The sequence below is a fragment of the Thermobia domestica genome, chromosome 13 (assembly GCF_964235325.1).
Source record: "Thermobia domestica chromosome 13, izTheDome1.hap1.1, whole genome shotgun sequence".
Lineage (NCBI taxonomy): Eukaryota > Metazoa > Arthropoda > Insecta > Zygentoma > Lepismatidae > Thermobia > Thermobia domestica.
In genome coordinates, this window is record NC_137466.1 from 38608703 (window position 1) to 38625328 (window position 16626).

Here is a 16626-nt window from a genome sequence, read left to right on the forward strand (position 1 = left end):
GGTGACGAAAAAATATGAAATGTTCAAAAACGTGGCGTTTTGAGTTAAAAATGCTGCACTATGTCTCACACGCATGTCCAGCTAAAACCACTGGTGGAGAAGCGAAATGAGTTATTTACGTCTATTGTCAATAGTAGATATCCACTAAAAGTTAAAGACGTATCATCTCACATCCAATACGGCTGTCATCGTGAAAAATGAATTTGTATGTAAATGGTGATATGAAAACTTTGGGGCAAAACCCCGTTAAGTCCAAAAAGTGAAAGTGCAAAGTAGACAGCTTCACAAGTGTTTCTCTTCATCTGATTTTCTTCAAACTTGGCACATAATAAATATACTAGACCGAAAATAAATCCGCACGTATTTTTTGTTTTATTCTAAAAATAGGTCAAAGGGGGCAAAGGGCCCCTATACGAAAAAGGGTCTACTTGATTAAAAGGAACATATTAAAGAAACGAAACTCTGCCGATGCAAAGATGACTTCAAAGTAGGAAATACTGTTGTTCTCGTTTTCACCATAAAAAAAGTTGCAATGTCACCTTCGAAATGACAAAGGACCCCGCACAATCCTTACGGAAATTGGATTTCGGTGGAATTGCTTGAAACCTTGATATGTTTAAGACGTAATCCTGGAGAGGGTGACGCCAATTTATAACGTAAGGTCCACAGTTCAATTATTTATATAAACAAGGCTACTGATTTATCAAAATTCCCATGAACACAGTATCAGGATTTCATCTTTTTATTATAGTACGTAACAAATTAAACTTTCAGACTCCTTAAAAATTATACATGTATTTCCACGAGATGGATCCTTTGTTATATATTATTTATTTTTTCGTTACTATGACAACTAAACTCACATCGTCAAATCACTATCATAACAAAATATCATCGCATAACAACAGAAATTACTTCTATTTCTCTTTTCATAATCATCATCTTTCTTTCTAGAACAGCTTGTGCATATTTTAAAAGTACATTTTACCCATAAATACAAATAAAGATATAATAAAGATATTAAAATACACAGTATCGTTGTATTTTGTAGATACGGTGTTCCTAAGAAAAAGTCTCAATGGACACAGCCACAAGTCACTGACCGTTTGGTAACTTCTTTTTAAAAAAAAAAAACAGTCGAAGATAACGACATTCTGGATTTCGGTAAAAATGACTGAAACCATGATATTTTGTAACAGACCCTGTAAAAAAAAGTCTTAATGGACATAACCATCAATCACTGACCGTTTGGCCAATATAGGGCCACATTTTTGAAACCAGGAGAGATAACGGTATTCTGGATTTCGTTGGAATTGCTTGAAACCGTAATATGTTGTAGAAATCGTGATCCTGAGATTAAGTCTCAATAAGTACAACCACCAATCAATGGCCGTTTGGCTACTACAGGGCCACATTTTTGAAACCAGGAGAGATAACGGTATTTTGGATTTCGCTAGAATTGCTTGAAACCGTAATATGTTGTAGAAATTGTGATCCTTAGATTAAGTCTCAATAAGTACAACCACCAATCAATGACCATTTGGCAACTACAGGACCACATTTTTTTAAAACAGCAGAAGGTAAGGATACTCTGAAATTTTGGTAGAATTGTATGAAACCCTGAAATATCCTATCCCTCAACCCGGAAAGAGGTGGGGGAGTAGCGGCCAACATCATTTAAGCATAGACGACATTCAGATGTTCATCTTGCGGGATAAAGGGAAACCCTGGAAAGCCTTAGACAGTTTTCTCAGAATCACGCCATCTACAAGATATCACAGTTTCATTCATTTACATCGAAATAAAAAATATCGTTATACCCGACAGTTTTTAAAAATCTGGACCTGTAGTGGCCAGTCACAATTCGATGGATGTGTCCATTTAGACTTTTTCTCATAATCAGAAGGACTTTTTCTCAGGATGACAATATCTACAACATTTGAGGCGTCTAGTGTCAAAACCCGCGAAATTCATTTTTACCAAAATTGAGTTAGGTCTATCGATCACTATATGTTTGATCTAAAGGAATTCCATGGAAGAAATGGTTTGTTTAATAGCTTAATATTTCATACTATAAAACGAGTTCAAATATAGTACTTTGTATACGTGTATATGGAGCTTCACTGCACGTTTTGCGAGATTAATCGAAACTAAGGGAAATGGACGTGGAAGATTTTGATACTAGGCGCTTCATATCATGGTTTCTGTCATTTTGATCGAAATCCAGAATATAACTATTCTTGCTCGTCTGCTTTCAGAAACTATCCCCGCTCGACTCGTAGTCGCCAAACGGTCAGTGATTAGTAATTGTGCCCATTAAGACCTTTTCTCAGATCACAATTTCTACAACATATCACAGTTTCACACATTTTCACCGAAATCCAGAACATACTATCTTCGGTTGCTTTCAAAAAAGTGGCCTCGTGGCCTCGTAGTGGCCAAGCGAGCAGTAAGTGGTAGTTGTGCCCATTGAGACTTTTCCTCACGGTCACAATATCTACAACATATCACGGTTTCAAGCAATTCCACCGAAATCCAGAATACTGTTACCTTCTGTTGCCAAAAAGTGACCTTGTAGTGGCCAAACGGTCAGTGATTGGTGATTGTGCCTATTGAGACTTTTTCTCAGAATCACAATTTCTACAACGTATTACAGTTTCAGTCATTTTTATCGAAATCCAGAATATCTATCTTTGGCTGCTTTGAAAAAAGTGGTCTTGTAGTGGCCAAACGATCAGTGATTGGTGGTTATGACCATTAAGACTTTTTTCTCAGGATCACAATATCTACAACATATCACGGTTTCAAGCAATTCCACCGAAATCCGATTTCCGTAAGGATTGTGCGGGGTCCTTCGTCCCAATAACATTTTGTCCTCCTGATTGGTCAGTGTTACTGACTCACGTGTGCAGATATTGAAAATGAAATCTTTCAGTTTAACATCCCATGATTATGACCCGTAGGCTAAGGGAAATGGATGATTAAAGCAAATAAATGATGATTGAAGAATTAGTGGAATTAGAATGTAGGAAGTAACGGTAGAGCTCCCAGATAAACCACGAACATGATGTCCCCTACAAACTTACTTGACTGGGGATCGAATCACGGACCCAATGCATTAGAGGTAGCCATTCTACACCTGAGCTACTGTGCCCACTGCAGGTTTCGAGAAAGGAATGAAGTAATGATGTTGAATGACGATGGGAACGATCTAAGTGAAGCAACTATAGAATTTGTAATGCTCCCTCTTCACCTTCAACGTAGACGTGATAGACAAAGATGAGTAGGTCCTAACGAGCAACGGAAATAGGTTTTAAGGTAAAAGTCGTGCAACGCATACTTCGAAGAAAAGCGCGTTAGGCGACTTTGAGCGGCCTGAGTCGACACCTTAGAGCGTCGCCCCAAGCAACACTAATGAATCAAAATTCGAAATGTCGAGAGCCCGTAACGCAAGGAATCAGAACATATGACATTTTTGCACTCAGAAAGAACATACCTCAAATTACCGAAACAGTGATCACAGTATAACATATTATTATAATCAATTGAACCTGAAACATAATCAGGCCTAGTTGATACAAAATATAAATATACAAGACCAAGTATACATATAACATAACATAATATCATTTAATATGTGTGCAGTGCACAGTACTTACCCTGGCGGTGTAAGAAATAAATTAGGAATGATCCAAAAAATGGATCAAAACATTGCGATCTTGGCCAAGAATTTTACGAATCACCAAAAAAGTGCATCAAAAGATTGGCCAAGAATTAGTTCTTGGATCAGAGGCAACAAAAGTTTGGAACGGTTCCTGATTCGACTTTTCGCATTTTTTACGGAATACTCACATCATACTGAGTTAACTGATAGTTTGGGTTTGGCTACACTATATGTAGTTCTCCAGACATAAGGCCTACAAGAAAATGTTTGATTGAATGAACTATATTGAATTTTTTGGATCAGGGGCCACAGAAATTTTGAACGGCCTCTACATCAACTTTTCGTATTTTCTATGAAATAAGCACATCATACTAAGTAAATTGTTAGTTTTGGTTTGGCTACACTATATGTAGTTCTCCACACGTAAGGCGTACGAGAAAATTTTTACCTGAAATGTTTTGGATCTTTGGATCCAAAAAAGAAATAAAAAATGGATTACTAACAACTTGGTCAATCATATTTATATTCTCGATTATAACTTACACCTTGTCATGTTTTGCTTACAATAATTAGGAAATAGCGTTAATTAGCATTCCGCTTAATTAACAAGATTGCTGTTGCTTTTAATCGTTCTTGTAAACTTTTATAACTGTATTTCATAATTTCATTATTTTATTTGTATAGCATTATAATTTATTATTTGCATGCAGCATTTATTTAACCCAAAAAGCCCCAAATATATTTCAAGTAAGAGTTTCTGAACGAAATTTTCATGGTTCGCTAAATGATGGTCTTAGATAACAGATATGTCGAAAGAAACGTTTTGGAATGAATTGGGGAGGGGCGAAATGTGACAGAAGTGACACACTGGGCATTAAACATATACTTTTCTATATAGTATCTTACAATCCTAAATTAAATAAAAGACAACTTGGATTGAGTATAGCCCGCTCCTTCCAGTGATTTTTAACGAATCATAGTGATTCTAACGATTCATAGTAGTTCATAATGAATTGGAATCGCATGTTATAAAGATTTAAGATGTAGATCTCGTGGTAAGGAAGCTTTAGTGTTAGTAGTAGTAGCAGTAGCAGTAGCAGTAGTAGTAGTAGTAGTAGCGGTGGTAGTAGTAATAGTAGTTGTGGTGGTAGTTAGTAGAAATAGTAGTAGTAGTAGGAACGGGTTAGAAGCCCCGCAGGGGTTGGTTGGGTTCTGTTCTCCATATAAGTAGTAGTAGTAGCCTACTAGTACCAGTTGGAGTAGTAGAAGTAGTAGCAGCAGTAGTATTAGTAGCAGTAGTAGTAGTAGGTAGTAGCAGCAGTAGTAGTAGTAGTAGTGACTCTTCCAGTTCCGGTGACAAAGAACTAGAGGGAGCGGGCTATACACAAGCCGATAATTTTATAGAAAATATTAAAGGAATTCACTCTTCAACTTTCTTGGGCCATATGATCAGGTAATTTTGTGTATACAAGAAACAGATAAAGTACTTTCATTTCAGGCTAAATTGTACTTATGTAATGAAGGGTGTTAGATATAATGAAATATCCAACTACAAGAGTTTTACTGTATATGATTGTACACCTATATACAGAAATGTATATGGATGCGCACGAGACAAGATTTACGGCTTTCTCGCCTCGAAAATGTGCTGTAAAAGTGATGTCTCGACTCGAAAAATGTATATTTCTCTATTGGAAGAGCCGTGTCTCGACTCGAATTTTGTCAGGAAAATCCTGTCTCGACTCGTCTCGTGTGCATTCATAGAAATGTATACACTAGAAACTAAACTTTCCAATATGTACTCAAACTGAAGTGACTGACCTGTACACTAGATGTTATAGACATTAGATTCTTGAGAAATTGTACTGAACACATCTCTACCTAGGTAGATATGAAAGTTTTTAAATATTGATAAGGTGTGTATTCCTGCTGAGGGGGAGGAGGAAATGATCGATCGAAACTATTTTCTGGAGGATGAAATGGAACTTTCTTCCATTGTAGTTTTTCCTTCTTCGGAATGTCATTTCGCTGTAACCCACTAGTTACTATATTATCAATGTGATTCTTACTTCCTTCAGATAGCTAATTGTTCTGCTCTATTCCTACGCCAAATAGGCGATACATTTATTTCAACTTGAGATCTAAAATTATTGATCTCATCTGTCTTCATCGTCAGAAATTTCTAACACAAATTCACTTTCAGAACCAATTTATCATATTAATAATCTCCTCTTCCGATATCTTCTTTCCGGGCATTCCCGACTCCAAATTCATTCTAAAAAAAAAAAAAAAAAAAAAAAAAAAAAAAAAAAAAAATAGCAAGTATTGGATACGAAAAATTGAATACAAAAGAAAAATATTCAAGATAGAGAATGGTAGAGAACACTAAAAAATATGCAAAAATGTATATTTCAGATTTACTTCAAATATTAATTTAATCGAAAATTTGTGATATGAATAATATTAAATAAAAGAGATTACACAAAACAGTACCCAGTATTTTTTAGAATTGTCAGCAGACTGTATTTGATAATTTTGTATTATAATAAAAAATAAAAGTGTTTAAATACCTTGTAGTATTATTTCCTTTCTTTTTGTGTACGACGAAATTTTAAGATGCAGAATTGTATACTTTTTGCCAGTACACGGAATTAATGACGTTTAAATAACATTACGTTGAAATTTTGAAATAAAACTAAAGACGGATAATTTAACCATAATTATTACAAATAAATAAAAACGTATTGAATAATCATACGGCCATCTAGAAATTTCTAATGTCATTACGGAACGTTGGGCATTACAAGCAGGGTTGCCAATGTAGCCACTTTGTGTCTAGATCTGGCCATTTTGAGAACCTGTCTCATAAATTTCCGAGAAAGCCACTATTGGCTTTTCTAGCCATACGCTGTTTGCTTTTTGCCATTTCTAGCCATTTTCTGAGTTTAGCAACTTTTTTATACATAATCTGGGTCATTTTGCTATTTTCTGAAGTTTGATTCGTTCTCTAAGTTGTAACATTTTAACACCCCCTGCTGGAATTGACTCCCAAAAATATAGTATTGATGGTCATATTGATCCCTCAACATATCTTGGTTACACAGTAGAGTAGCTCGAAAGTTACCAGGAGGTACAAATCTTCGGGAAAGACGTAGTAAAACTGATTAAAGACAATCTGAATAGACTTCCTGATAATATACACATCCTTCTGAATGTCAATGAAGGATTTGAAACCAATGAAACGATTTTTTACTGACATAGTTTTAGCTGTCACTTCGAGATAATATTGATAAATTGAAAATCAATGACGAACATAAATTTAATGAAATGAGTGAATAAGTTTTCAACTAAAGAATTTTTGCAAGAAGTAAATAAGTACACAGATCCAGGGGGGAGAGGCTATTTTCAGAACTAGTTTCGTAAGTTATTTTATTTTATTTTATTTTTTATTTTTATTTATTTATTTATTTTTTTTGTTCTAACGCTTCCGTATTCGAACTTCGAAATGAAGCTGGGTCCTTGGTTCGAAGTGAGCTTTTTGGTGGGCAAACACCATGTGCGTGTGTTTTCTCGTGGTTCTTCCACGTTCTTAATGCCACCATTTCGTTTTTTTCTCATCATCACCGTCTCCTTTAGCTTAGCTAGAATAACAGTGGGACGTAAAACTTAAAGATTTCATTTCAGAAGTAAAGCTTGTATTCAACCAAGTAGAAAAAAAAAAACAGTTAGGAACAGGTTGAAGACAGAAACTTATCTTCAATTTTAAGGGTGAGATTTGGGTTGCATCGCGTGCGTGTTATTTTCTGTATGACATTTCAGTCACAGTTTCGCAACCAGTTGAATAAAAAAAGCAGTTCGGTACGATTGGCCTCAACCTGAAGAAGAAGCAGATGATGATAATATTTATTTCCGCTAGGGGAGTTTTGTTTTAATTTTATGTTATTATGGAAACCAAATTAGTTTAGCTTCGCCTCAAAGCGGAAACTTTGGTTTCTTTCTAGTCATTTCTGGCCAGTTTTAGCTATTGATTTTAGCCACTTATTCTCGTTGTGTTGGCAACACTAATTACAAGTAAAAGAAAGCGTGTGAACATAAAATAGATAGTAACGATTTCTTGTTTACATATTATATACCTGCAGATATTTTTATATATACAGACAAAAATCTTTATTATACACACTTTCTTATAATTTACAACTACACTCAATTTTAATATTTTGTCATTTGATACATTTTGATATCATTACAAATAATATAGTTCTTTTTCTACGAAACTCCAGATTGCATTAAATTGTCCATTTGTTCTTCTTCAACAATCACTGTTCGTCCAGTTACTCTGGACATTAACTCCATTAAGAGATCTTTGTCGAGACGAAACTGCCATCTGTCGGTGAGGAAAGATTCTGCAAGCAAGACTGGAGGAGTGCTTTTCAGTTGTAATGGCGAAAAATGGTCCTGAACATTACAAACTACAAATACAACTGCTTGAGGATATGGTGAGTAGGTGTCGTCTGCTAAATGACAGAACACAGAGGCAGTATGAGGATGAACACGCTCAAAATCTAACAACACAGCGACTTTGTTCTCTTCCATTGCGTTGCTTAGATTCTCGTATAGTTTCCAGTAGTCCTCGAAGCTTGAGTAATCAGAACCTCGAAAAATTATGTCATCCAAAGGGCTCAAATACAGTTGAAAGACTTCAATCACTGTTGCGGCCAATGTCCTAGCGTAACAGTTAGCTGTTAGTAGTGAACCACTTGGCGCCAGGAGAAAAATTACTGTCGGTCTCTCTGGATCATCCCTTAAAATACTGTTAATTCCAGTTCGTAAGGTAACCATCGTTTCTTCTCTCTGTGATCGGAAATTTCGACGAATACGATCTTCAAATAAGGCGAAGAATACACTTTGCTTATCTGAACGGCTGCTCCTAAGGGCCAATAGCGAGATGCAGGTGAACATTATTAGGAGAAACACGAAAGAGGAAAGGCCAATGGCCCAGTTGTGTGTCGTAGCTTGGATGTAGTAAACAAGAGTACGAACAATTTGTTGAATCATTGATTTATCTTCAACTGCTGACTCCTCTAGTTCAATGCTACTCATTTTCTAGATCATAAGTAACCTGAAAGCAAAAATTAAGTAAATTTCTATAAACCTTCATATGAGAATAATCATTGTTACACCTATAAAGTGATTCTACATATCAAACAAATCAGCTTCGCTTCATATTGTGAAAAACTACAGTAGACTTCCGAGCTATGCCAATTCAATGTTAAAAACGGAAGGTAGTAGATCTGTAACTTCCGATTGCAGTAGAGAGATAATATGCCAGATGGAACTGAATCCACATCACAAGCAATTTCTCATTATTTCTTACAATTACACTATACTCCCGAGTATCCGGCTCTCGAGCATCCTGCCTAGTTTACTTTTATCGTAATTAACTGAGGAAGGCAAGGCATTAGAAGCAAGCGTCTGCTATGATCCTCCTAAATGTCGAGTCCAAAATACAAATTGTGGCAGGAAAAGAACAGCGTTCTGCTCCTTGTTCATTGTCTCGTCAGTGTGTAACGGACCTCAATACAGTACGCTTCCCGCTGTTCCTGATTATAACTGTAGAGTACGTACAGTACCGGTACTGTATTCGTATATTGTTCTTAATGTTTCCTTAAGTGAACTACAGTGAAGATTTGAAAATGAGTGATCAACGAAAAAAGTTGTAGTAATTATGGAGGAGAAATTACGCGCTATACAGCGACTAGACTCTGATGTAACAACAAAAAATATAGCTTCGGAGTTAGGAGCTAAGAAAAGTACAGTGAAAAGTAAAAATCGCGTAGAAATTGAAACGTAGTGTACTGCACAAGCTAGTACAAGTGGAAAAGTTTAAAATAAATGCTGAAAGGTAAGCATAAAGAAGTTGAGGAAGCTTTATTTCTGTGGCATGAACACTTAAGAGGAAAAGGTGTACCTGTAACTGAGCCAATATTGCAAAAGAAAGCTTTGGAATTTAAGCGACAAATAGAAGGATTAGATTCAGAATTTACTGTGATGGATGGTTAGATCGCTGGAGAAAAAACGATTCGACATTCGCCAGATTACTGTAAGTGGGGAAGCATTATCTGCTGATAAAGAGATGTACCTGTGTTCAAAGACCCTCTTTTCAAATTTATAGAAAAAGGGGGAATTTCTGGGGAGCAGTTATACAGCTGCGATGAGACGGGTTTAATTATAAGATGCTACCTGCAAAAACACTTACAGGGAAAAAAGTAGTCGCTGCACCAGGATACAAGAAAAGCAAGGAATAAGTCAACATTTTGGCTTGCAACAATGAAACCGGCAATCACAAGCTCAGGTTGACGTTAAACGGAAAATCTAAGATTCTTAGAGCTTTGAAAAAACTTTTTTTTAAAAAAAAATCAGGCATCACTACCTATATATTACACACATAAAAAACATGGATGAATTCAGTAAGTTTTAAAACCTAGTCCCAAAATGAATTCGTACCAACTGCAGAGAAACATCTGGAAAACAACAATTTTCAAGAGAAGCTCTGTTAATTCTTAACAACGCACCTTCTCATCCGACAACCGATGAACTCATAGATGGGGACATAAAAGCTTTACTTTTACCATCCAATGTAACAACTCTTTGTCAGCCCATGGACAAGGCCGTTCTTGAACAGCTAAAGAAAAGATATCGCCGGCGTCTTCTTTGTCAGTTCTTTGATATCAACGATTGATAATAATGAAGACAACGTAACCGTTCTGAAAAAGATTGACATTAGATGTCAAAAGGTGCTCGACGGAAGCATGGGAAGAGATTCCAAACATTTCACTTGTAAGATCTTTGAAAATTCTTTTGAACCGTATAGACTTAATAGTTTTAAAATATGCCCGTTCTGCATCAACTCAGCGTTTCCAGTGACTCTTCCAATCACTGAAGGTTTCTTGAAATGCAGAAACTGGAATGTTCTTCAGCTGCCTCGTTATGGCCTCTTGAATGGCCTGGACCGAGCCGTGGTGCTGTCCTTTCATGACCCTTTCCAGTCGGTGGAAGAGGAATATGTTTGCAGGAGCGACATCTGGGCTGTAGGGTGGCTGGGGAAGCCGCGGTGGCTCAGTGGTAGAGCGTTCACCTCTGGTGCTTGGGGTCCCGGGTTCAAACCCTGCTCCCGCCAAGTGAACTTTGTGGTGGACAAACACCGTGTGCGTGGGTTTCCCCGGGGTTATCCCGTTTCCCCCCACTTTCTTCATTCCACCATTTCATTCATTACGCATCATCACCGTCTTCTTTAGCCTCACTCTCATAACAGTGGGACGTAAAACTCAAAGATTTCATTTCATTTCATAAACTGTTTTGGTGTATTTAACACCATATGGTATAGCTAGCATTTAGGCATTAATGATTCGAACAAGTTTAATAGAGTTTTGTTTCGTGTATCGCTTGTTCTTGACTACAGAATGTATTTTGACAACATTCTACTTCTTTCACCTGCTCCAATGGGGAAGAGGAGTTAAGTTGAGTTGACTTTGAGTGTTACGTCCCGTTCAGCAGCGAGGCTATATGAGACGTGGACCTACTGATTAATGTGGAATCCGAACCACATGAGCTCCCGCCGGGAATCGAACCCGGGTCTCCCAAATGGGGAAGAGGAAAATTTACCAATCTCCGTTGCCCTACCAAAATGCAGGAAAAAATATAAGTAGGAGTTATTTCATATTTAATATTATTGCTTCAAATAAACAAGTAAAAACGGACTTGTATTAACTGTTTACCGCTCAAATGCAAACTCAAGTTATTAATTTTACTCATAACAACGAATGTAAAAGTTCTAATACATACCATTACTACTAGGCTTACCTCAGAATAGCGCACAACAAAGTACACTATTACTAGCAAAAAATGCCCTTTTTCGCACGGGGAGTATGGGGCTTCATGAATACAGAACCTGACTTCTACGGCGCAGAAGACTCGGGTAGGATACCCAGTGGGCTACATGTGGTTTGTATCCCGCAATACTCGGTATTGAAAGAGACCCCTAAACTCCAAATCAAACAATCACAACCAAAACCGGAAATTTGAATATTGTAAAAATTGACCCCTATGTTTCCTTGTAGAAGCTCTATTTTTGGAAATGCTGAAACATATGTTCCCTTATTTTTAAAGGAAAATTGAAATAGCGAATCCAAAGAAACAATATTTTAATAGTATAAATACCATTCCCCTTTTAGATGCAGAACCCAATATTACTTTAATTTTTAATTAAGAGTTAATATACCGAATTTCACATCTCCAACTTAAACGAATCCTCATATTATACATTTTCTGAATTAAGTAACTTAAATTTGAATATTATAGAAACTATTCTTACTTTCCACCTAACGAGAGGAATTCTCAAAAATACTTAAACATATATTCCCTTATTTTTAATTAAAAGTTTATATTCAGAATTTCACACCTATAATTTAAGCGAATACTCACATTCGTCATTTTCTGAACAAAGAGTCGGAAATTTGAACATTGTGAAAAGTGCTTCACTGTCCCCTGAGGACGGGATTTTCTAAAGATTACTTAAACACGTATTTAGTTGTTTCTATTGAGAAATTTATATGCTAAGTATTATTTCCTTAGTTTCAGGAATTGCTGCTACAATCTACTCTTGGCAAAAACGTTGAGTTAATTTAACTCCCACTCCCTCTGCGATACCTATTTTTTCTTTAGTCCTTTTTATTCTTTGTTTTCGTAACAACAGGAGTTTTCTGCTCAAATTTCACATTTCTATTTATAGTTGTACTCTGTAGACGTTGATGTATATACATAGTTGTTTTGACGGACCCGAAAAGACGAGCCCAGTTAACTGGGGAAAAGGTTTAGAAGGAAAAGAAGACTCAAAAATTAAAGAAAGTAAGAGGCACAATTGCTTTAATTTTCATATTTAATAAATTTCGAAATTATTGTACGTAAGTAGTATAGCGTGTGGGTAATTTAAGGACAAAATGGGTATTTCTGCCTTTCGAGATGGGATTTTATAAAGTTTCAGGTTGGCATCACTGGTAGGACATAATAAAATTTGCTATAATAATAATAATAATAATAATAATAATAATAATAATAATAATAATAATAATAATAATAATAATAATAATAATAATAATAATAATAATAATAATACTGTCAGCGTTTAAAAGTTACTGAATGCGAATGGAAAATTTTTATGTCCTTCCAGTGATGCCAACCTGAAACTATAAAATCCCATCTCTATCTGAAACTTTATGGTAAAAAAAAGGCAGAGATATCCATTTTGTTCTTATATTTCCCAAACGCTATACTATAATTACGTACAATAATTTCAAAATTTATTAAACATGAAAATTAAAGCAATTCTGTCTCTTCCTTTCTTTAATTTTTGAGTGAATTATTTGCAAGTTCCGATCTTCTGAATGTATCATGAATAAATATTTTTTCTTAATTATAAGAGACTATTGAAAATATTAACGAAAACAAGTAGGGCTACATCAGTGGCGCATTTACAATTTTGTTTCGGTGGACTTTGCTAACTATTTCTGTAAATGTTAAAATTCAGTAAAATATTTTGTTTACTTTAAGATAGCAAATAAAATTTCGGGAGCTTAAGCCCGAAAGCCCCCCTTAAATGCGGCACTGGGCTACATTTTTTTTTTGGTCACAATTTAATATTTTAACCACGCTTTAGTGCCATAATTTTCTATTGAACACAACGAAAGTAGACAAACTTTATATACCAGTCATGTTGTGTGGAACGTTTTATATTAGAAATTGTCTATTTCTCGTTTGGCAATTTACAGTACTTTCTTCCGTTTATTATTTAGGTAAATTCGAAAGCACAATTTAGGTTTCTTGTCCTTTGCATTTTGCACTTTATAAGTTACTGCATGAATCATTTATACACAAACATGCATTTTCCAATAACAAAATTAGGCAATTAGCTCTGATTTTACGTTTATTTAAGCGTCGTTAGCCTACTTTCTGCTCATACAGAATTCTGTTGGAGTCGATGAAATAAATATATGAAAAATACCATATATGCTCCCAATTTTGATGAAAATTCCTATTACCTCTATTCAAGAACTTAATGTCAAGGAATCCCATAAAATTTAATTTTTCCCAAGAGTTGGCATCACTGCGTTCTTCTGCTTTGTTTCTGTTCAACGACGTCCTACTTCGGCAAATTCCCGCTATGCTAAGAAGCTGTTGCATTTCCCAGTATAAAATTCACTCCATTAAGCTGCGCTTCTCTGCAGATACAGTGCAACAGCTCACACTTTCTCTTCCAAATGATATGCTCCACTGTCGCTCTCGTATGCTGAAATTCCCGAGGACTAGTTTTAGTCAGCTTTATCTCCCTTCGTAACATCGTTTTGAATTTGTGTTTTGCTATACACCCTCCATTCCAAAAGAAACCGAACGTTTAAAAAAAACAAAAAAGCAATGTACATTTTGGAACAAATCATTTTTATTAATCAGTGTATTCCCCTTCTGCATCGATACACATATTTGCACGCTCCAACAAGTTGTCAAACGACTTCTCCATGTCCTTTATTGGAATGGTCTTTAGGACGGCGGTCGTCGCCTTCTCAATGGCATCAATCGATGCGTGCCACTTTCCTTTCATCGCCAAATGCAGTTTCGGGAACAGATAGAAATCGCACGGAGCGAGATCTGGTGAATATGGCGGATGATGCAACCGAATAATGTGATTTTTGACCAAAAATTCAGTTACAAGTCGCGAACGATGTGATGGTGCATTATTGTCCAAAAGAGTCCAACTGCCGATTTCGCGATATTCGGGCCGAATACGACGAATTCTTGCCTGCAAACGCTTCATGACGCCCAAGTAAAACTCTCCAGTGACTGTCTGGCCGGGCTGAACAAATTCTTTGTGGATAATTCCTTTTGAATCGTAATAACAAATCAGCATCACATTAACTTTTGACTTCACCAAGTGACTTTTTTTGGGTGTTCCTTCATCCGGCGCTCTCCATTCAGCACTTTGCCGCTTTGTTTCGGGCTCATATTCAAAACATCACGTTTCGTCACCAGTTACAATCGATTTCAAGAAGTTTCGATCCTGCCGAGCACTTTTAACGATGTCTTTGCAATGCGCAATTCGATCACCTTTTTGGTCTTCGGTGAGTTTATGTGGTACAAACCGCGAATTAACCTTCTTAAGGCCCAAAACTTCGGTCAAAATGCGGTATGCGGTTGTTTGAGGAATGCCTAATTCCATTTCAATAACTTTCACGGACGATTTTTTGTTATGTTTGATGAATTCACGCACTTTTTCGATGTTTTCTTCCGATAATCCGGTTCTGGGACGGCCTGATCTTTCGTCATCATCCAGCGTCTCTCTACCCGATTTGAATCGCCTGGACCACTCGTAAACTTGCGTACGGGATAGACACTCATCACCATATGCAGTTTGTAGCATTTGGTGCGTTTCACTAAAAGTTTTACCCAGTTTAACACAAAACTCAATTGCAGCTCGTTGTTTGAAACTCATTTTCCGACCGATGTACACAACACACTGACAGTTGAAACGCAATAACTTTGTTGCCGTGCATCCAAATGTCATGACATTAATACCAGTTGTCAATGAGGGACTACACCATCTACCGGTAAAATATTACAACAGATGGCACTAGTGGTACTATTTGTTTTCAAAAGTTCGGTTTCTTTTGGAATGGAGGGTGTATATAGTTTCTCCTGCTGAAAATGATTATCCATTTTCATGCGCTTACAGTAATGCTAGGAAGGTAAATAAATGAAAAGGATATCTTAAAGTTTTACTTTTTCATTTATTTCCCTTCCTAGCCTTACTGAAACTAACCTAAAGTTGAAAAGTTACTATTGCTTGTCTTATGCTAATATAGCTAACAGTAAAATAAATCTATATTAATAAAATAGAATATATTAATGATCACAAACATTATTTAGAGATATACCGGTACTTATTTCGCAGGATTAGCCTCACATCCCTGCCTAAAACTATATGCCATTCAAACATGAATTGAGTTTTATCACAGAATCTAGGTATATACAAATTTCTATGGTAGCCAATATTACACGTTTTAATTTACATGTAAATCAACTAACAGAGTTAGTCCTAATAGCGTGTCCTGATCCTCGGATTAAGGAGAGTCAAAAACACTATTGTTGAGTCAATCGAATACTAATTTCCATTAGAAGTTTTATATGATATCGATAATATCGGAATATTAGAGAGTGCACTTACTCACATTGGCCTTCATGGTCATCCCTTGTTACTTTATATTCAGAAAAGTTTCTTTCATTACTTGAAACATCTCAGGAATATAAATTTAGATTCATGTTTTTGTCCTTACCGGAAACTAATACTTACTGAAGTGCTGGGAGTACGGTATCTGTATCTTTCTTGGCTTTTACGTGGAGCATTTTATGATACAATTTCTCTGTACTAAATACAGTCGCGGATGCAACTTTTGTCCGACTACACAAATGACAGTATTCTTTCACTAACTAAATATACGTATGTATATGAATAAAAAGCTAATTTTACCTGTTTAAACAGACAAGTGAAAGGGATGAAAGACACAATCCAGATTCTTGATCCTATTTATATAAGTATTAGTGATGATTTGGTGACGGCAGAATATTTGTTTTATAATTAAGTTTGTTTGTTGTTGGCATGTAACAACGATGACTGCAATCTAATGATCTCATTGTTTAATTTTTCTTTATTACGATATACGTAGGCGAGAAACAAGAAATAATTACTTGATTAGGTTTTGTTGAAAAAAAATATTTTGGTTGCAACAAGTTCTTAGATCTGGAAGATCAAAGTTTTACCTGGAGATACTTACGAGATGATACGACACTTAGTATTGGTCTCAAAGCCGTAACTTGTAGGGGGTCAGGGGGATAACTGCCCCCAGGCAAGCTCCTCG

General features: G+C 36.0%; 1 protein-coding gene across 1 annotated transcript; it reads right to left on the reverse strand.

Moving 5' to 3' along the window:
• Positions 1-7843: 7843 nt before the first annotated feature.
• Positions 7844-16372, reverse strand: LOC145669167 (uncharacterized). Its single transcript, XM_081737500.1, has 2 exons — positions 16239-16372; positions 7844-8783 (listed from the first exon to the last, which is right to left on the reverse strand). Exon 2 carries the CDS (start codon positions 8762-8764, stop codon positions 7931-7933), a length of 834 nt encoding a protein of 277 aa, XP_081593626.1. The 5' UTR covers positions 8765-8783; positions 16239-16372; the 3' UTR covers positions 7844-7930.
• Positions 16373-16626: the final 254 nt, after the last annotated feature.